This window comes from Diabrotica virgifera, chromosome 3, assembly GCF_917563875.1.
Source record: "Diabrotica virgifera virgifera chromosome 3, PGI_DIABVI_V3a".
Classification (NCBI taxonomy): domain Eukaryota; kingdom Metazoa; phylum Arthropoda; class Insecta; order Coleoptera; family Chrysomelidae; genus Diabrotica; species Diabrotica virgifera.
This window is the reverse complement of record NC_065445.1, coordinates 113552826-113575282: the sequence shown is the minus strand read 5'-3', so window position 1 is coordinate 113575282 and position 22457 is coordinate 113552826. Positions and strand designations below refer to the sequence as shown.

The 22457-nt window shown below is 34.6% G+C and overlaps 1 protein-coding gene across 1 annotated transcript in view; it reads right to left on the bottom strand.

Moving 5' to 3' along the window:
* LOC114327435 (regulatory-associated protein of mTOR) overlaps window positions 1-22457 on the bottom strand; it is a 178324-nt gene that overhangs the window by 131266 nt on the left and 24601 nt on the right. The window contains exons 3-5 of the mRNA XM_050646849.1: window positions 21661-21902; window positions 15747-15893; window positions 11906-12135 (exon numbers count right to left, since the gene is read on the bottom strand). Coding sequence (XP_050502806.1) covers window positions 11906-12135; window positions 15747-15893; window positions 21661-21902 — 619 coding nt within the window. The remainder of the gene's footprint in view (window positions 1-11905; window positions 12136-15746; window positions 15894-21660; window positions 21903-22457) is intronic.

The window sequence follows — 22457 nt, the reverse complement described above, 5'->3', positions numbered from 1 at the left end:
CAATAATAAGAGAAAATTTTGTAAGAAGTTTCCTTTTGGAGGTTATAACTATTTTTCCGTTCATTTTACAATAAAATAAGATCATGGTGATTTTATAGAGAATTTTTCAACGAACAGTTTTCACTATAAAGTTGTTTAATTTTATTTATTTATCTAGGTTTTGCTACGCTACAAACTTGACCAGATTCTCGAATTCTCATAGGAATACAATAAAAACAAAACCTTGGGCTTACTTTTCTATATATATATTTATATATTATGATTTTAACATTCCTATGCTATTATTAAGCTATTTTTGACCCTTTTCTCGGCCACCTATGAGGTAGAGTCTGGAGGAGCGTTTTTGTGTGGTATCCCCAACAGGCCTAATCCACGGACAATTTCTAGACAAAATAATATTATTTATTATTATATGTTGAAAAAGATCTATCATAGTTATTATTTTTTCATTTTTTTTTTCGATGGTCCAGACTGTGAGTCAAGATCTGAATCAGTATCCGAGGTGAACTTTTTAGGTATAATGAGAGTTAGAGTTGGCGTCATTGTCGGTAATTCATCTACCAATTCATTTTCTTTAATAACTAATGTTGATATGTCCACGATGTTGCTGCAACTTTCACCACCACAATAGAGGCACACTGCTGAACATTTGAGGTCTGCTTTTCGGCAACCACATGCACTTCCAGTTTCCATTGCATCTGCTAAAGATGAATTTCATAAGCTCGGGGTACTAGAAGCTTGGAATTTTTTATTGGTATCCAAAATTTTCATGCTTTTTCCAGCCCCAATTTTCTGTATCACAATGTTTACCGAGCTATGACTGAATCTGGTGATACACTCGCGAGTCTGTGGAAACGGGTTGCATCTTGTGTTGGAGGAAGTGAGAAGAGATCAAATGCATTTTTGACACTGTTTTAGCGAATCGTTTGTATCTCAGGATTTCCAGAGAATCATCTTTATTTCCGCCATATAAAGAGACGAAGCGTTCGCCGACAACAGTGAGTAAAGATGGCACGAATTTCCCACTACCAAATAATTTGCTCCAGAGGTTTCTTACAAATAAAATAACCACCACTTATGATTCGGTCTTACAAAAAACACAAAATGCTTATCTAATCACAAAAATATAAATTTTACAAATTTTGTCAATTCCTGTTTATTGCGCAATTAACTTCTAAAATACTATGTAAAGATGATACAAAAAGACCGAACTGTAAAAATGTGCTGAGCTACTAAAGGGTAGATGCGTCGTTACTGAAATACGCGCTATGTTATACCTTGTTTCAGATGCATAATGACGCAACTGTAGATAGGGTTGAAAATGGGGCGATTAAATTAAGATAATGAAATTCGAACCAATATCGATGAAAATAAAAGTCATCGTTGTAAAAAAACAAACGCCATACCGATGCTCCTGGACGATTACTCTTCATTTAATCCCTATTTTAAATATTTAAAAATCGGTTTTTTGCTCTTCTGAAGAATTTTACATTTTGTGGTTGCGTCATTCTTCTTCTGGGCCGGCGAATTTGTCCTCAAACAACTTCTTGGGCCTTTTCTATATATATATATATATATATATATATATATATATATATATATATATATATATACGAATTTCACTATTTTTGGGTATAGAAGTCAAACTGGGGCCTTAAAGTACACTATTATCCAATATTCAAGCTTTCGGAAATGTTTATTTCCTTTCTCAAGAATTTCTACAATGCAATAAGATAAAATTTAGAAAATATGTATGAAAGAATAAAAAATATTAATGAGTAACTTACCAGAATTTAGATTATAAAAGAATGTTGATTACAATACATAATTAAAAATACTATTACTAAAACGGCTGTTAAACATTTAAAAAAAAACATAGAAACAATAAAAATTCTTCAGAAAACATTTTAGAAAAGATTAAAAAACTGATTAATTTTGAAGTTTTGATCTAATTTTGATTGACTTTTTAAAATTTATTTATAAATTCTAAATACATGGCTGACAAAGATTAAATGTAACTATGGTCATAGCATATCGGTGTCTACATCTACAAGGAATTGAAAACATTTTTTGATAATAAAAATAAGGAAATGTTTAAAGGCAAAAAAAAATTAATTTTAAATATTGGTGATATTATTTTATTATCAAAAAATGTTTTCAATTCCTTGTAGATGTAGACACCGATATGCTATGACCATAGTTACATTTAATCTTTGTCAGCCATGTATTTAGAATTTATAAATAAATTTTAAAAAGTCAATCAAAATTAGATCAAAACTTCAAAATTAATCAATTTTTTAATCTTTTCTAAAATGTTTTCTGAAGAATTTTTATTGTTTCTATGTTTTTTTTTTAAATGTTTAACAGCCGTTTTAGTAATAGTATTTTTAATTATGTATTGTAATCAACATTCTTTTATAATCTAAATTCTGGTAAGTTACTCATTAATATTTTTTATTCTTTCATACATATTTTCTAAATTTTATCTTATTGCATTGTAGAAATTCTTGAGAAAGGAAATAAACATTTCCGAAAGCTTGAATATTGGATAATAGTGTACTTTAAGGCCCCAGTTTGACTTCTATACCCAAAAATAGTGAAATTCGTATTTCCTAATAAGTCAATTAAGATACTATTTGTATATATATATATATATATATATATATATATATATATATATATATATATATATATATATATATATATTAAACGAAAAGATTTCTCTGGTATACAGAAGAAATCTTTTCCGTAGCGGACGCGAAAATGTAAATTTCAAAGTCTTCATAAAAGACGATGAACGACAAAAGACACCTCTTTGTGTCACAGATTTGTCTACAAAGCCACGTTATTCGCTACACATTCGTCAATAACGGAGAAAAACCGTGATATGAAAGGAAACGGCGATTGCATTTTATTTCACTTCGACCACCACCGATATTCTACACGACGTGTTTCGAGCTCATGTCAAGCTCTCGTCAGGAACATCTAGGTGGATGGTCGAGGTGTAACAAAATGCTTTTGGCCTTTCTGGTAATAATAAAATAACCAGACTTCAGTACACTTGGTACGACATCTATATAAATTAAACGAAAAGATTTCTCTGGTATACAGAAGAAATCTTTTCCGTAGCGGACGCGAAAATGTAAATTTCAAAGTCTTCATAAAAGACGATGAACGACAAAAGACACCTCTTTGTGTCACAGATTTGTCTACAAAGCCACGTTATTCGCTACACATTCGTCAATAACGGAGAAAAACCGTGATATGAAAGGAAACGGCGATTGCATTTTATTTCACTTCGACCACCACCGATATTCTACACGACGTGTTTCGAGCTCATGTCAAGCTCTCGTCAGGAATCTCGTCAGGTATATATATATATATATATATATATATATATATATATATATATATATATATATATATATATATATATATATACATATAATATCGAAAATATTTGTACAAATATATATATATATATATATATATTTGTACAAATATTTTCGACCGTACTGTGTTATAGTGGTTTGAAGTTTCAGCAATTCGGTCATGTGAAATAAAAGCTATTTGTTATTTCTCAATATTTCGTCACACTTTTGTGACTTCTTCAGGAGAAAACTGTAAATTTATTAAGATTAGAAATTAACAAAAGCTAAATATTTAATTACTTACAACTATAAGAGTATTAATTTAGATTTTTTTAACATATCGTAAGACTAATCTTAATAAATTTCAGGAGAGGGCTGTGAATTTATTAAGATTAGTCTTACGATATGTTAAAAAAATCTAAATTAATACTCTAAGGGCCGGTTGTTCGAACGCTAATCAACAATGATCATTATCAAATAATTAATTACTGTCAATGTCAACTTTGTTTGGGTTGCTAAAACATAATTAATTACAATTCTGAGACTATAATCAATTAATATAACAATAATTATTAACATAATTAATAATAAATCTCATAATTGTAATTAATTATGTTTTCAGCAACCCAAACAAAGTTGACATTGACAGTTTTGGTGACAGTAATTAAATATTTGATAATGATCATTGTTGATTAGCGTTCGAACAACCGGCCCTAATAGTTGTAAGTAATTAAATATTTAGCTTTTGTTAATTTCTAATCTTAATAAATTTACAGTTTTCTCCTGAAGAAGTCACAAAAGTGTGACGAAATATTGAGAAATAACAAATAGCTTTTATTTCACATGACCGAATTGCTGAAACTTCAAACCACTATATATATATATATATATAAAGCGGACGCGAAAATGTAAATTTCAAAGTCTTCATAAAAGACGATGAACGACAAAAGACACCTCTTTGTGTCACAGATTTGTCTACAAAGCCACGTTATTCGCTACACATTCGTCAATAACGGAGAAAAACCGTGATATGAAAGGAAACGGCGATTGCATTTTATTTCACTTCGACCACCACCGATATTCTACACGACGTGTTTCGAGCTCATGTCAAGCTCTCGTCAGGAACATCTAGGTGGATGGTCGAGGTGTAACAAAATGCTTTTGGCCTTTCTGGTAATAATAAAATAACCAGACTTCAGTACACTTGGTACGACATCTATATAAATTAAACGAAAAGATTTCTCTGGTATACAGAAGAAATCTTTAGCGCTAAACCCATTTACACCCTTTTTCAAGATGGCGGCCGGGGGACAAGTGTGGCGACCCCAAAAACTTGAACTTAAACTTCTACTGGTGCCCCCTACATATTAAAAAAAAATTGACTTCTCTAACAAATGCAAGATAAGGCCTAAAAAATGTAACATTTCAATGGACTAAATATCTAAACGGTTTTTACCCACATATTCTGGTGGCTCTGGTGTACTTTGACCCGTAATAAGCACGATGATGGAATTGTTATTCCGATATCGTTCTGTGATGTTGCCCTTTTTAGGGATTTTTATAAATGTACCTTTTATAGAGGATTTTAATTATTTTTTGTATTTCTTATTATTTTATTAATCGCATCAACTATTCAATGTCATTAGAGGTGGAAAAGTAACAATATACAAAAAGCAAAATTAAATATTTTTAACTATTATCTATGTTTATATGGGATTGAACCAGAATTATTGGTGTAATGAAGATTACAATTTTAATTAACTAATGATTGACGTTTTGATTTCCACTCTGGAAATCGCTCTCAAAAAAGAAAAGAATTACATATTCTGAACAATTCTGGGAATATTTTATAATCTGATTGTTTGGTTATACGCGTCATAATGGATGCAAAAGGTTTAAAATGTAAAAATAAAAGGTTTAAAATCTTCCTTATCTAAAAAACCTTAACTCACGCCCTTGTACACATTACCGACAACACCAATACCGAATATGTACCTTGTTATCGGTATTATGTATAAGGACGTGAGTTAAGGTATTTTGAAGAAATATTGTGATTTATTCACGTGGTTACTCCGTCTGTTCGGTAAACGGAGTATAATGAATAATGAGCATCATTTTTGGTGGTGCCAAACCTTTTGCAGTTGAGTTTATAACCCATTAATGGCCAAAGTATCGAAAACGAAACATTTCTTTAAATATTTTTTTTCTTGGATTTTCATATGATGATTATGTGTCGGTCTTTTATATAGAGAATTTATTGACGTGTTTTTTATCTTAATGGTCTAAATTGCGTGCTTCATAATTTTTGAAATAATAAACAAACTAAACTTTGGCGGGATCCGTGAATTTATGACTAATATCGGGTAGTCTACTAATAATACAAAATTTTTCAGTCGTAGTTATTATTTCCGACTGTGTAGTGGTTTCTTTGGTATTTACAATAATAGTGAGTTACTAGTTAGTAGCTATTTTTTACAATTTTGCAGTATTTACGGCGAATCAAGATGTTCAGAGGGTATGTAACAATTGGCTAAATTTGTTATTAGTGTTTTGTAAATCACATATACAGTGTGTCCACGGTTGGGGTGCCCAAGAGGAAAAACTTTTTTATTTTCAATTTTAGCGAAAAATGTCGTTCTTGATAAAAAGTTTTGCTTGTTCTAAGACCCCATAGAACGAAATGAAATTCAAGTTTTTCAAATCCTGCTTAATTTTGTAGCCAATTTTATGTAAATCCCTATACATTTTTGCACTAAGTTCGAAATCGTAACAATAATTTAGTGTTGCCAAGCCAAAATGTAGCTTAGTAACTGTCAACTCCGATAAATAATTTGCGAATTGTCATTTTTTTTGACAATGTGAAGCGTTCAATAAAGAATTTATCTTATGATAAATTTCATTATTAAAATTATTGGATTAATATTTATTTAATTAATAAATAATTGGATGATTCAAGAAGAACGACAAAGTCTGGCTTCATAATCCAGAGAAGCGAAAGGGTTGTTCTCCCAAGTTATTATTGTTACAATTTCGAACTTGGTGCAAAAATTTATAGGGATTTACATAAAATTGGCTATAAAATTAAGCAGAATTTGAAAAACTTGACTTTTGTTTCACTTTATGGGGTTTTAGAACAAGCAAAACTTTTTATCAAGAATGACATTTTTCGCTAAAATTGAAAATAAAAAAGTTTTTCCTCTTGGGCACCCCATCCGTGGACACACTGTATGTACTACATATTCCATATACATATTATTCATCATCAGCCCTCTCGATCCACTGCTGGACATAGGCCTCCCCTGTTTGTCTCCAAAGTGTTCTATCTTGTGCTGTCTGTATCCAGTTTTTTGTTGTCTTTCATATACATATCATTATCAGATAATATTCCATATATATAATCCCATATATTATTATCAGATATGTACGATAATACATTTACATATACGTTTTCTAAAAGGATATATTCTATTTTTAGACTGTCCGAATATGAAATAAAGAGACCTCTTTCAGTGAAAGAATTGGAAGCTCTACTGGAGGATGATTCTGATTTAGAAGAACCGGATGAGATAGATGCAGTTGATGTGTTAACAGATGAAGAGGATTTGGATGATAATCTTCTTATAGCGGAAGGAGCTGTGACTGATATCGCTGGAACATTCGAGATTCACACAAGGTTCGAGATGAGGCTAAGACGCCCACAGAATCTATATTGGAACCATCTACAAGTAGAGGGAAGAAAAGAAAAATAAGTTCCGAACGAAAAATCAAACCAACGCAATATACACCTGGCTGGTCTAAATCGTCAGATGGTCGAATTTAATAAAAAAGAAGGAATAAAGCTGATACTTGCTGGGAAAACACCATTTGAAATATTCTCTTTATTTTTTGACGATATTGTATTCCAGAAGATACTCGAATTCAGCCTGACGTATGCCCGGGACAACAACAGACATGATTTCAAACTCTCTCGAACGAACGATATATGCAGTTTGGACTATTTGCTCATAATATGTCTATAGATGAACAAATGGTTCCTTATTTCGGCCGGCATTCTGCAAAAATGTTTATGAAGGGTAAACCAGTGCGCTTTGGCTTCAAGGTCTGGTACTTGTGTAGCTCAGAGGGATATCTATACCAATTCATTCCTTATGGTGGCGCAAATCCAGAAGGGCAGAAATCTCAATACATATTAGGGACGCAAGTAATTTTGGATCTGCTACGTGTAATGCAAAACCCTTCAGAACATAGAGTTTTCTTCGACAACTTCTTTTCTAGTTATGCACTAATCCACATTCTAGGTGAAAAAGGAATTTTCTTTACTAGCACCTACCGTGAGAGAGAATAGGTTACCAGGATGTCCTCTACAAAGTAGCAAAGTGCTTGGAAAGAAGAACAGGGGCGAATTTGATCATGCTTTCGACAAAAAGGCAGAAGTATCAGTTGCAAGGTGGAACGATAATTCCGTTGTCACTGTAGCCAGCAACAACGGAACGGTTCATCCAATTGTTACAGTTAAAAGATATAATCGGAAGCTACGAAAGGAAGATTCAATACCTCAGCATAATATGATTAACGATTATAAACGACATATGGGAGGTGTTGATTTCCTAGATAATTCGGTATCAAATTACAGGATCCGAGTAAGAAGTAAAAAGTGGTGGTGGCCCTTGTTTATATGAACCTTGTGGATTGCACAGTTGTAAATTCATGGAGGATTTACAACATTGCGAATGACTCCTCCTGAGTCTCCCAATTGCAATTCCGTTCTTCGTTGGTTTTGGCACTGATACAGAACGAAAAAAGATCTACAGTAAAAACAGCTGCTGAAGAAGGTGACTCCGAATCAGAACCAGAGCCAACACCATTCACATCCGCATGGGGTCGTCCTTCTAAAGGAAGTTTACCTTCTGATATTCAATATGACCAAACTGGTCATAATATCGTTCGCGAAGATTAGGGACGTAGATGGCGGTGCAGACTGTGCAAAACTAACTCTGTTTATATGTGCTGAAAATGCAAGGTTCACTTGCACGCTGACTGTTTTAGTGCTTTCCATAAAAAATGAGATGCCATAATGACGCTACTGCCATACTACCACACTGCCAAGTAATCATTTTATTTTATATAATTAACTATTGTAGCAATATCTTTAGTTTTTAGTTGATAAAACCAAGAGATTTCATTTACACACTATAAAACATATAACTTTCAATTTACTAATGTTGTTCAGAAGCTATTTTTAATTAAAAATTAAAATTCAATTTACTACATATATTATGCCAAAGTTTCGTTAACGAAACATTATTTTTTTGCATATTGCAATTATTATTGTTTATAATTTTAAGTGAAATATTGTTCTTATACCTTTATTTATAAAGTATATAAACTTGAATTGCAAAAAATCTAATTATTTCAATGCTTGGCCATTAATGGGTTACCTAATTACGTACTAGTTTTATTAAAATGTACCTTAATCATCCGCATCCTGTCTAAAAATAATGCAGAATTTGAATTTAAAATTTTGCAGTTCCTGTGAACTATACGTTATGTTATACTACGAGTAGATATGATGACCCTGTCGCGCCAATTCATTATGAAATTAAAATCGTCAATGGTTTTATGACTCACTTTTTTCTGGAATGCGTATTTCCAAGGTTTATGAGATTTTGCACTAAAGCGAGTAGTAAAGTAAACAAGGTCTTGTGAAATAATGAAATCATTTACTGCGTTTAAAAATATAAATCATGACAAAACTATTCTTTGCTATGATCCTTGAGCAGATAAAAATGTTACCTCAAGTGAGACTTCAGTCTTCTGGTTTTAACTATGGAAAATCTGTACTGTGGTTATGTGAGATCTATACTTAACTTACTTTTATAACAGAACAGTCTAGTTTAGTTCTTAAATTGGACCCAAAGGAACGTGGCACGTCTTGAGATATAGAAAACATTTTTTACATAATAGAAAAAGATAAAAACTAAAGACAGGAATCGATGCAACGTTAAATAGCGTTATTTCCCTCAGAATAAGTGATTTACGATTCTTGAGCTAGGGACTAAACCCTCTATTTTATGACAGTCGCGGAGTGGCGTGAGCTCTCCGGTCGTTTGTCGGTAAATGAACACGGTTCAAAGGAAGTCAGAAGTTGATAGACCCTTCCGACTCAACTAGGGACTGGTGCGGTCAGTGTCGTGATAATTTAATGGAGTGGTCTAAGTTGCACTGGAATTTTACTTAACCATTAAAATACTAACGCCAACACTGGTGGTATACCCTCGATACTCGAGGGACAAGCATGGTCCGGCCGATTTTATTAAAAAGTAATCATTTATTAATTTCACAGTAACGTAGGGTAACAACCGTGCTCTCTTTTCTTTTCTCTATTATACACGGTGTCCCAAAAAGATTGGTCATAAATTATACCACAGATTCTGGGGTCAAAATAGGTTGATTGAACCTCTCTATTACCTATACAGTGCTAGTCAAAAGTCCGTACCCCCCCCCCCCCTCGTATCTATTGAACGGTTATACCTATAATAATGAAATTTCGAGGGAGGAAATAAACGGACGTAAGCTTCTTAACTAGTAATGACAGGTGACGTAATTATGACAGATGACTTTACAGCGCCACTGTGACAGATAATTTTAAATGGGACCTTATGACAAGTGATACCTCGTTTGAAAGTTATTGAAAATACCTATTCATTCATACTAATTTTGTTTGAGTTTAAGCTAATTTTGATGAATAAATGAAATAAATATAAAATTGTAGTTTCGCATTTAATTAATAAAAATTCAAAATTCCGCATATAATTACTTGACAAAAAGGTTGACGTTGACGTCAAAACTACTAGAGAATTGAAAAACGTCAACTTTTTTGACAAAAAAACCATAGGCGGACATTTAAATTTTTATTAATTAAATGCGAAACTACAATTTATTCACCTAAATCAAAATCAACTAAAACCCACAAAAATCAGAATGACTGAATAGGTATTATGAATACCTTTCAAACGAGGTATCAGTTGCCATAAGGTCCTATTTAAAATTTTCGGTCACGGTGGCTCTTTAACGTCATCTGTCACTATTACGTCACCTGTCATGACTAGTTAAGAAGCTTACGTCTGTTTATTTCCTCCCTCCAAATTTCACTATTATATGTATAACCGTTCAAAAGATACTAGGGGGGTACGGACTTTTGACTAGCACTGTATACAATAGTGCACACAAAAAGAGTTACAGCCCTTTGAAGTTACAAAATGAAAATCGATTTTTTTTTCATATATCGAAAACTTTCAGAGATTTTTTATTGAAAATGGACATGTGGCATTTTTATGGCAGCAACATCCTAAAAAAATTAAAGTGAAATTTGTGCACCCCATAAAAATTTTATAGGGGTTTTGTTCCCTTAAACCCCCCCAAACTTTTGTGTACGTTTCAATTAAATTATTGTGGCACCATTAGTTAAACACAATGTTTTTAAAACTTTTTGCCTCTTAGTACTTTTTCGATAAGCCAGTGTTTATCGAGATATTTTGAATATTTGTCGAATCCACCACATATTTGTATATGGTTAAGTACGATTATAGAGACCTGTTAATAATATGAAAATTTATTTATAATTTACATTTTTGTAAAAGAACATTACATTTGGAAAAAGAAGCTACATCTCGATAAAAGATCTATCTACTGAAAGATTATCTATCTATCTATCTATTGAAAAAGAAGCCGCATTTCGATAAAAACTGGCTTATCGAAAAAATACTAGGAGGCAAAAAAGTTTTAAAAACGTTGTGTTTAACTAATGGTACCACAATAATGAATTAAATGGAACGTACACAAAAGTTTGGGGGGTTAAGGGAACAAAATCAACATAAATTTTTTATGGGGTGGACAAATTTCACTATAATTTTGTTTTAAGATGTTCCTGCCATAAGAATGATACATGTCCATTTTCAATAAAATTTCTCTACACTAGGTTCGCTTTCAAGATGCAGTAGTAATAAACAAACCGAGACACGTTAAATGCCACTAGGAGCACAACCAAATCATAATTTACAATGTATATACATTGTAAATCCCAAATCATGATTTCCAAAGTTTATACATTGTAAATTATAATTCGGGAGTGCTCCTAGTAGCATTTAACGTGTGTTGGTTTGTTTATTTCTACTGCATCTTGAAAGCGAACCTAGTGTAATAGTTTTCGATATATTAAAAAAAATCGATTTTCATTTTGTAACTTTAAAGGACTGTAACTTTTTTTATAATCACATTTGTACTAAGGTAAGTTAAGTTCAATCGAACTATTTTTGACCCCAGAATGTGTGGTATAATTTATGACCAATCTTTTCGGGATACCCTGTATATTTTCTATTTCCCTTTGCTGACGTAAACTGGTGAAGAGTGCCATGACACACTTAGTTGGATCTCGGCTTTAAATATAAAAGTTCACGAGGATCATAAACTAATATTTTTTTAATTAACAGAAACCCAGTATTTAAATTTTATAATATATAGTACAAATATCTTACTTGTCGATTAATTCCAAGTCAACTTTTGGCATTAACTTCGAAGTGGGCTGTAGAACGTACCACCTTAAGGCAACTTTAATGGGCGTGGTTAGGCAGGCAGTGAACAGGTCAGCAGGCAAATCTGGATTCATAGGTAATACTTGGTCCGAACTACAAGCTGCTAGTTGAATACAATTTTTAAACGATGGCGGTTGATTATTTGCAAGCTTTGTCTGTTGGTTAACATTTTGCTAAAAGAAAAGAAAGCATAAAATAAACTGGACAAATTTTTACATTTTTAAAACATTTTTCTTAATTTGCTCTTAAATATTTAGATGTAACCTGAACGGGTTACGGGAATATTTCGGGAGGGGTGTGTTTTACTATCTTTATCAGGAACCGACAACATTTTTGAAATTCTTCTTCTTCTTATGCCGTCATCTAACGAAGGTTGGCGATCATTTCTTTAAACGCTTCTCTGTCTTTTGCAACGTGAAATATCTGTTCAACACTGAGGTTAGTTCAATCTCTAATATTCCTCAGCCAAGATTTCTTCTTTCTTCCCAAGCCTTTTTTCCCCTCTACTCTTCCTTGCATGATGACGTGTAGCAGAGAGTATTTATCGTTACGAAGTATGTGGCCCAGATACGATGTTTTTCTTATTTTAATTGTGTTCATAAGCTTCCTGCCATGTCCAATTCTTCTGAACACTTCTTCTTTTGAGACTTTTGCAGTTCAAGGAATTTTCAGAATACGCCTATATAGCCACATTTCGAATGCCTCCAATTTTGTTACGGATTGTGCTTTTAGAGTCCAAGCTTCTACCACATATAGTAGAAATTCGTTGACGTAAATTTAAAACATTCTAATGATGCGGATGAAGTAAAAATTCTAAAGATACGGGTGAGAAATCGAGGGGAGACAAATCTGGTGACCGAGGAAGCCATTCAATGCTGCTTCTTCTCCCAATCTAATGCCGTGGAAAATGTGTGACGATATCCTTCCGCCCGGCATTCAACAGCTCGTCAGAAGTGAACGGTACGCGCTTCGTTACCAGCGCAACTCCCACTAAGTGCCACCTCTCCGATGGAACCAACGAGTGATGGCTACCAGAGTGTACTTAAGAAGAGAACGGAGGTACGGAGGATCATGAAATCGGTTTCACTTAGTGTAATGAACTAAAAGGAACTCAACCGCCAGGTGGCCAGCAGGCGGCCGCAGTTATGCGATGGAGGAGTCGAAACTCTGCCGAGGCAAAGGTACTCTGGGTTGAAGAGATGCTTTGCCGGAACCGTAACCGCAGTGAGCGGTAGATGCCATCTTCGACCCGGAGTTGGTGTATGGATAGCCGTGTCGATGTTCTGATTGTGATTATACTGGATTGAAGTGTAATGGGCTGCGAGTGTGTGTGATTACATATGTAGGTAAATTGATTCCATATAGCGTGATTGTTTACTGTATTTTACAAATATTTTGATTACGTTTTTGATAATAGTAAATACAATTTAATTTTCTTTTACAGACGTCCGCCAAGGAGACCTTCTTCGGAGCGGAGCGAAGACAGAATGTTATTTTATTTTAATTTTACTCTGTATATAAATATCCTTAATATATTTAATTATTTACTATTATATATGTACTACTAACTATTATATAATAAGAATAAGTATCTGGAAACTTCTTAATCCAAAATGAATATTTCTTCGATTAAAATTATTTCTTGGGAATAAGTTACAATTTACATAAAGCAAGAAGTACGGGAATATCTGAAGAACAACATATCTAAGTCAGAAGTAGTTAATGATGTTGACACAGAAATAAACCACTTAGAATACATTGGGAAGGAAATATTAGACCAATACCTGGACCGAAAAAGACAGAAAAGAAAAAACCATGAAAGAAGAGAATTCAAGCAGAAAGACTACGTTGCATATCAGTTTCTAGACAAAGAGATAAAAAAAGCTGTCAGAGAAGCTAAAAACAGAAATCTGGAAGAACAGTGTGAAGAAATCGAGATATTGGAATGTAAACACGATTCCTTCAACCTCCACGAAAAGATCAAAGAAGCAGCAGGCATCTATAAATCAAAAAGGCCGGGACACTTAACAGACGCTCAAGGAAATCCAATAGTTGATATTGAAGAAACAAGAACAACATGGATGAACTATGTGCCAACAACATTTGAAGACGATAGGAATGTCACCATCACACAAAATAAAAATATACCGGACCACCTATTCTCGAAGCGGAAGTATAAGCTGCTATAAACAACATTGAGGAGGGAAAAGCCGCAGGACCAGACGAGTTCACTTAGAATTTTTGAAAATTATGGATACAGTCGAAGTAAAAAGACTTACCTTGATCTTCAACAATATATACCAAAGTGGAAAAATACCCCAACAATGGCTAAGATCAACTTTTATAACAATCCCTAAAAAACCCAATGCCAAAAAATGTGAAGATTATCGAATAATAAGCCTTATGAGCCATCTCCTGAAAACTTTTTTAAAAATTATACATAAAATAATATATAAAAAGTATGAAGAACACACGACAAACACACAATTCGGCTTCAGGGATGCATTGGGTACTCGAGAGGCACTTTTTGCAATACAAGTTCTCTTTCAAAGATGTAGAGACGTGAATTGTGATATATATGTGTGTTTTGTTGATTACCAGAAAGCGTTCGATAGAATAAAACATGACGAACTGGTGAAAATATTAAATTCAATTGGTCTAGACAGCAGAGATCGCCGTATAATAAACAATATCTATTACGAACAAACTGCAGCTGTTAGAGTAGGGGATCAGTTAACAGACGACATAAAGATAAAAAGAGGTGTGCGACAGGGATGTATATTGTCCCCATTATTGGTCAATACATATTCAGAGCACATTATGAACCTAGCGCTAACGGACATAGACGAGGGAATACTTATAAACGGAGAACGATTGAACAACATAAGATACGCTGATGATACTGTCATTTTTGCAGACAGTCTTGAAGGTCTACAGACACTTGTCTCCAGGGTGGCAGAAGTAAGTAGCAGGTTTGGGCTTGATTTTAACATCAAAAAAGCCAAATACATGGTTATAAGCAAAAATAGGATATCACCTGGTCAATTACTAGTTAACCAACAACTTATAACACAAATCACCAACTTTTGTTATTTGGGTGCAAACTTAAATGAACAGTGGGACCAATCGACGGAAATTAAGATAAGGATCGAGAAGGCAAGATCAGCTTTCGTCAAATTGAAAAAAATCTTTAACAGCCACGATATAAAATTGGAAATAAAAGTTCGTTTAATAAAATGCTACGTATTCTCCGTTCTTTTATATGGCGTGGAGTCATGGACCTTAACTGAAGCATCACTGAAGAGACTCGAAGCATTTGAGATTTGGTACTATAGACGCATGTTGAGGATTTCCTGGATAGACAGAGTTACCAACGAAGAAGTTCTACATAGAATGGGTAAAGAGCGCGAACTAGTCGTAACCATAAAACGTCGCAAACTGGAATTCCTGGGCCATATAATGCGCAATAAACAACGATATGACCTACTTCGGACCATACTTCAAGGTAAAGTGCATGTGAAAAAAGGTCCAGGACGAAGAAGAATATCCTAGCTGCATAACCTGCGAAAATGGTTTAACTAAACCACTACCGGACTTTTCAGGACAGCAGTCAACAAAGTCAGAATAGCCATGTTAGTGTCCAACATCCGTAACGGATAGGCACCATAAGAAGAAGAAAGTTACAATTTTACTTTAAAATAAGTTTGAAGTTTCGATTTCGGCTCCGAAAATTGTTCTAGAGTCTTTTATAGTTAGTTCATTATTAATAAAACAATTTACTTACTTGATATTCAGATTCATGTTGATTGGCAAACTGTTTAAATGATTCAACAATTATTCCGGCATTTGAACAGTCATATACGTAAATAGATGGAGCTCCCATCCAAGTTTGTAGATCATATATTGACAATGGAATATATTGCGTGTATGTCTAAAATGAAATGTTTATTGACTAAACAAAAATAAAATTTATATAATAAAAAAATCAAATAAAATCTAAAAGCTACTTTAGGCTAAATCGTCTTAACTGACACCATTTTTAGGGTTAGAATAATTTTTTAATTATCTCCAGAGTTATTATCTGGAGTTTTAATTTTTTAATTATCTCTGGAGTTATCTCCAGAGACAGGTTAACAATAGACCAGGCTAGGGATATGCCACTCAATGCATCGGGGTGTAACGCCAATATCAAGTCTAGCTATCTTTGTCTGTCGTGCGAGTGTGAGCATATCTATCAAGAGGTGGGAGTAATGGAACGACACAGACACAGAGGCGGAGGCCATCATATGCTAGAGATAGAAAGCTAAGCGCCGGTAGAGAAAGATAGATAGACCACCGACCCGAATTGCGCTATTTTTCGGACCTGGCCTAATCTATGTGTTATTATATCTATGGTTATATCTATGGTTATCTTGGTCAGGCCATGGAGTTGGAGTATCTACATTGTAAAAATGTCGTGTACCCCATCCTCCATGCTATGGAATGCTGGACGAGCCATACAGTCTGTAGTCAACACCCCGAGGTATGAGCGGGAACACAAAGTGTATCAATACTCTTACGCTTATGAAGCGCACCTGGCGCATCATAAGAGCCTTCACATTTTACTCTTTTTCAACTTGTCTTGAGTAAAATTCTTGTCTTGAATGTCTTTAATCTTTCCTATCAGCCTCTCTTGGCTAACTCTTGTTTCTTCTGACCCCGAATGGCGATTAGGTTTCCGAAAGCAGACGGGTCACTATATTTCCTTCTACTACACCCTCTAGTAACCAAGCGATTACCAGTATAAGTAATCCCCCATCTACCGGCCAACGGCTTCGGGCGGATGAGCTGGTAAATGGCAGGGCACTCTGTTGTCCTGAGACTGAGAAATCGGTCTCAAAGGCGGAGGAACCAAGACAGTGGTCAACGGCATCAGGATGCAGAAGACAACGGGAAACCACTGCATTAAATATCCAAATGGATTCCATTGTAAAAAACCATCAATGGCAATGTTCGAAACGAAATATTCCGGAGTAAAATGTTCCCCAATCGGATCTCCGGGGGGAACAGTGCCGAACGAAGTCGTGAAACTTAAAAATAAAGTTATGAGAATAGCTACTTGGAATGCAAGAAGCTTGTATGCAGCCGGGAAATTAATAAACGTAACAACAGAAATGGAAAGACTACATGTGAAAATACTTGGTATCAGCGACGTACAGTGGAAAGGATCCGGCAAATGTCTATAGAAACGGCATGTTCTACTATTCGGGAACTGATGATACAAACCACCGTTATGGCGTCGGAATAATAGTCGAAAGGGAAGTCAACAAATCGGTACTAAGTTTTACCCCATATTCAGAACGAATCATAGCAATCCAACTAAAGTCGAACAAAGGAAAAATTAACATTATTCAAGTCTACGCACCGACAGCAGAGAAAGAGGATAAGGAAATAGAAGAATTCTACAAGCAACTAGAATACATTCTGGAATCGACCAAAAAAGAAGAGGTCACCGTAATCATGGGCGATTTCAACGCTAAAGTTGGTAAGGTGAAAACTGATGGATGCACTGGTGAATTTGGACTTGGACAACGAAACGACCGAGGTGAACGTCTCGTACAATTTTGCCAAGAAAAATAATTTGTAGTAATGAACACAATGTCTAACCAAACCGTAGATTGTACACGTGGACATCACCAAGGGATAACGCAGACAACATCGTCAGGAATCAAATCGATTATATACTAATCAGAAGCCGGTTTAAAAACTCCAACACGTCTACAAAAACCTATCCAGGCACTGATATAGAATCGGATCACAATCCGGTGGTGGCTGTAGTAAATATAAGATTCAAGAAACTACAGAAAAATGCAGCTAAACAAAAGATAGACGTTAAGCAACTGAAAGATGCAACTATAGTGGAAAGGACAAGAGAACAGGTAAACAACAATCTTAGAAACATCGCTGCAAAAAATAGGAACACAGGCAATGTAGAGGACAAATGTATGGAGATAGAAAAGGCCCTTATGACAGCTGGTGAAGGCTCCTTAGTTCCAAGCAAAATTAAGAAAAAGGAATGGATGACAAACGAAATTTTGTTCTTCATGGAGGAAAGGCGAAGAAATAAAACCAACAAGACAAAATACAAAGAAGTGAACCGTGAGATTAAGAGAAAAATTAGAGAAGCCAAAGAGAAGTGGGTTCTGGAAAACTGCAAGGAAATAGAAGAATATGAAAGAAAGTACGATAGCTTTAACATGCATAAAAATATCGTAAAAAAGTGAAACAAGCATCCATCGAAAAGGACAAAAAAGGTAAAATAATTACAGATTTAAATGAAAAACTGGCAAGATGGACAGAATACATTGAAGAACTTTTTGCAGACGAAAGACCAGAAATAGCAGTGGCAGAACCTACACACGACACAACGAAATCCTAAAAAGCGAGATAGAATATGCTATAAGGAACACAAAAGGGGTAAAGCTGCAGGACCAGATGAAATTCCTGTAGAATTGTTGAAACTTATAGACGACGACACACTTGAAATAATGGTGAACCCCTTTAACACAATTTATAGAACAGGCATCATACCAAAGAAATGGCTCTCCTCTACTTCTGTCACAATCCCGAAGACGAATAACGCCAGAGAGTGTTCAGACAACAGAACTATAGCATTGATGAGCCACACACTAAAAGTATTTTTAAAAATAATTCACAAAAGAATATTTAATAAATTAGAAGATGACATAAGCGCCACACAGTTTGGATTCAGAAGTGGACTGGGAACACGGGAAGCTTTGTTTGGTCTGAGTGTGCTAATGCAAAGCTGTTTGGATGTAAACAAAGACCTCTACGTAGGTTTCATAGATTTTGAGAAGGCCTTTGATAAAGTCAGACACCAAAAGCTGTATGAAATCCTAAGAAGCAAAAAACATCGACAGTCGCGACATTAACATCATATCCAGGTTGTACTGGGGACAAAAAGCAAAAATCAAGGTTGATAATGAGTTAACCGAAGAAATTGAGATTCGTCGAGGTGTGCGTCAGGGTTGTGTGCTTTCTCCACTACTATTCAATATATATAGCGAAACAATATGTCAGGAAGCGCTCCTAGAGCAAAACATTGGTATGCACATTAACGGAGAGTTAATTAACAATATACGATACGCTGATGACACGCTAATAGTAACAGATAACCTAGTTTACAGTATTTGATGGAAAACATAAACACTCATACCAATAAGTATGGTCTAAAACTGAACATCAAAAAGACTAAATTCATGATTGTAACAAAGAAGCTATACACCAATGTGAATTTAACCATAAATAATCAGCCAGTTGAAAGAGTTACGTCCTACATATATTTAGGGGTTTGTTTCACTGATACTAATGACCAGACAAGAGAAATCAAGAGGCGAATTGAGATAGCGAGACAATCGTTTGTCAAAATGAAAAAGTTCCTATGCAGCCGGGGCATAAATATTAACTTAAGAACGAGAATGTTAAGGTGCTATGTTTTCTCCGTTCTGCTGTATGGCATGGAATCTTGGACACTGAAAAAGATAAACATCAAAAACATTGAGGCATTCGAGATGTGGTGTTACAGGAGAATGTGGAAAATACCATGGACAGAAAGAGTAACAAATCAAGATGCTTTGCTGAAGATGGGGAAGGAATGCGAAGTCACAAAAACCATACAAGCGAAAAAACTGGAGTATCTAGGCCACATAATGAGAGGAGAAAAGTACTCTCTGCTAAGACTCATAATCCAAGGAAAAATCTCGGGAAAGAGAAATGTGGGACGTAGGAGGATTTCCTGGTTGCGAAATTTAAGGGAGTGGTATGGGTGCAGTTCAATGCAGTTGTTCAGAGCTGCAGCCAACAAAGTTAAGATTGCTGTGATGGTAGCCAACCTCCGATAGGAGACGGTACTGCAAGAAGAAGAAGGTTATCTCTCGTGAAATTACCCTCCCCCCATTATTGAATGGCATCTTCTTCTTCTTAAAATGCCGAGACCGCTTGTCGATCTCATGTTGCCCAGCATATTAACAATCACTGTCTTATTTACAGCCGCACGAAATAGTTCAGTGCTAGTTTTCCCAAACCATTGGCGTAGGTTTTTAAGCCAAGAAGTTGTACGGCGGCCCACACTTCTTTTTCCCTCTATTTTACTTTACATGACAAGGTGAAGTATGTCATACTTTTCTAGGTGATGCAGTGACGCATTATATGACCAAAGTGTTCCAATTTGCGCCTTTTAACCGTGTTCACTACTTCGCAACTTTTATTCAAACGTTGCAAAACCCTTTCGTTTGTGACTCTTTCTACCCAACTGATCTTCAGAATACGGCGGTAGACCCACATCTCAAACGCTTCTAAGTTTTTTAAAAGCGATTCTGTCAGTGTCCATGCTTCAACCCCGTAAAAAGTAGTACAGGGAATATATAACATCGAACCATTCTTGAACCATTGAATGGCATAAAATTGTTTATTGCAAATTTCCCGTTTTACAATTAAAAAGGTGTTTAAAATCAAATTGATACATCGAAGATTGATTGAGACATCGATTAAAAAAAGATCAAAATCTGATAACAGAAAGCTTAGGCCTAGATCCCGCGTACCAAAAAAAATTGATTAATAGCAAGCTGAAAATTTTTTAATAGCTGGTGTCTAATCGGACAAACTTTGATGTACGGGAACACTAGAACAGGGGAAGTTTTAATTGTGGAACAGGTTAAACATTTGGAACGTCAGACTACGAAAACGTCATAATATGTATTTTGTCGAACAGAAATTCCAATTGATTTGTTCTTTCATTAAACTCTCATTCAAAAATCAGACTGCTATTTATCACCAACATAATTCCTGTCATTTGACATGTTCCACGTGTGGGACTTATCAAAATCCCCAGATAGTAATAAATACCAGTATGATTTTTGCATGTGAGTTTAATGAAAGGGTAACAAATCAATTGGAAGTTCTGTCCGACAAAATACATGGGACATTTTCGTAGTCTGACGTTCGAAACCTGTAACCTGTGTAACAATTAAAACTTCCCCTGTTCCAGTGTTCCCATACATCAAAGTGTGTCCGACTAGACACTGTTAAGCTATTAACAAATTTTCAGCTTGCTATTAATCAACATTTTTTTGGTACATGGGATCCAGGCCTAGCTGAGAAAATGCAATTTTTGGAGTAGGGGTGCTTTAGAACTCGCTAGAGCCTTTCTAATATGTAAAAATACTTTCAACTACAAGTGCTTATTTTGAACCCAGCATAATTTTGCAAATTTCAAATTGTTTTTGCGGACCCTGGAATGCAAAATTAATCTGCACAACCTATAAACCGATGCTAACGAAATTTTGAACACGTTTCAGTCGTCCTATAAAGTTTTTCTAGGCGATCAAGGCTGTAAATTATGCTTAAAAAATTAAAGGAGTAACTTCATTTTTGCACTTTTTTCCCACATTGATTTTTTTAACAATAAATTTTTATACACTACAGAATATTTTGACGGGACGTTGCCGGTCTTTGGCGGGACGTTAACGTTCCGTAAAATGCGAATCGACCTTAAGCGGAAAGAATATTGTCTATCAAAAGACGGAAACTTTCATTCAGACGAAAATACTCATTATTACAATTCATGCAAAGTAAAATTCGAGGAAAGCGAAACACCCGTTAATTCTATGTCTAATAAATAACAACCCTCATATACTCACCCTATTAAACACCCATATCTCTCCATTTGACGTTGGTTTAGGAACTCCATGACCATTATAGTGGAAGAGCACTCTTTCTTCTTTTGCATTTCTACGTAATGATGTACATAATTTTTTCACTTCATCAGATGTGGGATCCAAGGATTGTTTGTATCTTGCCCTTGGCTGCCATCTCTCATATTGCGTTTGAAGGCTCTGACCAATTTTTTCTAGAGCTTTAGATGAAGACATTGTGGTCGGGTCTATTAAGGAAAAAATAAAGTATAATTTGCGTTAAATAAAAAATGAAAGTAGCATTTACATTATTTTCTATATATTGTTCAAAACCTATTACACTTTGCAAACAGCAATCTGAAAGCTACAACATAAAGTTTTTCAAAAAATAGACATTTATACCTTAAGAGCGTAGGGGCAAATATTTTACGGCTATCCCTACTTTTCTTTCTTTACACGGCAAATTACGTTTAGTAAAATTCTCCCTAATATGGAAATATAAACATTAGTTGACAATGGCATTATCGTCATTAACTTGAGATGGCCTTTGAATGTTCTGGGATAACTGTTGCTTGTGTAATCGATTAACTTATTAATTCAGTTAATTAATATGATTCTTTTTTCACTATGTATTCAGTGATTACAATAATTTTTATACTATACAATAAAAACTAATAATCCAGAAAAGAGAAAAAGTGATAAAGTGATTTTTTTAATAACTGTTACTACGGAACGCTTAGATAAATTTTGAAAATTTTAATAACAAAATACTTAGATCGCAGAATATATCCTGCGGTATTCTC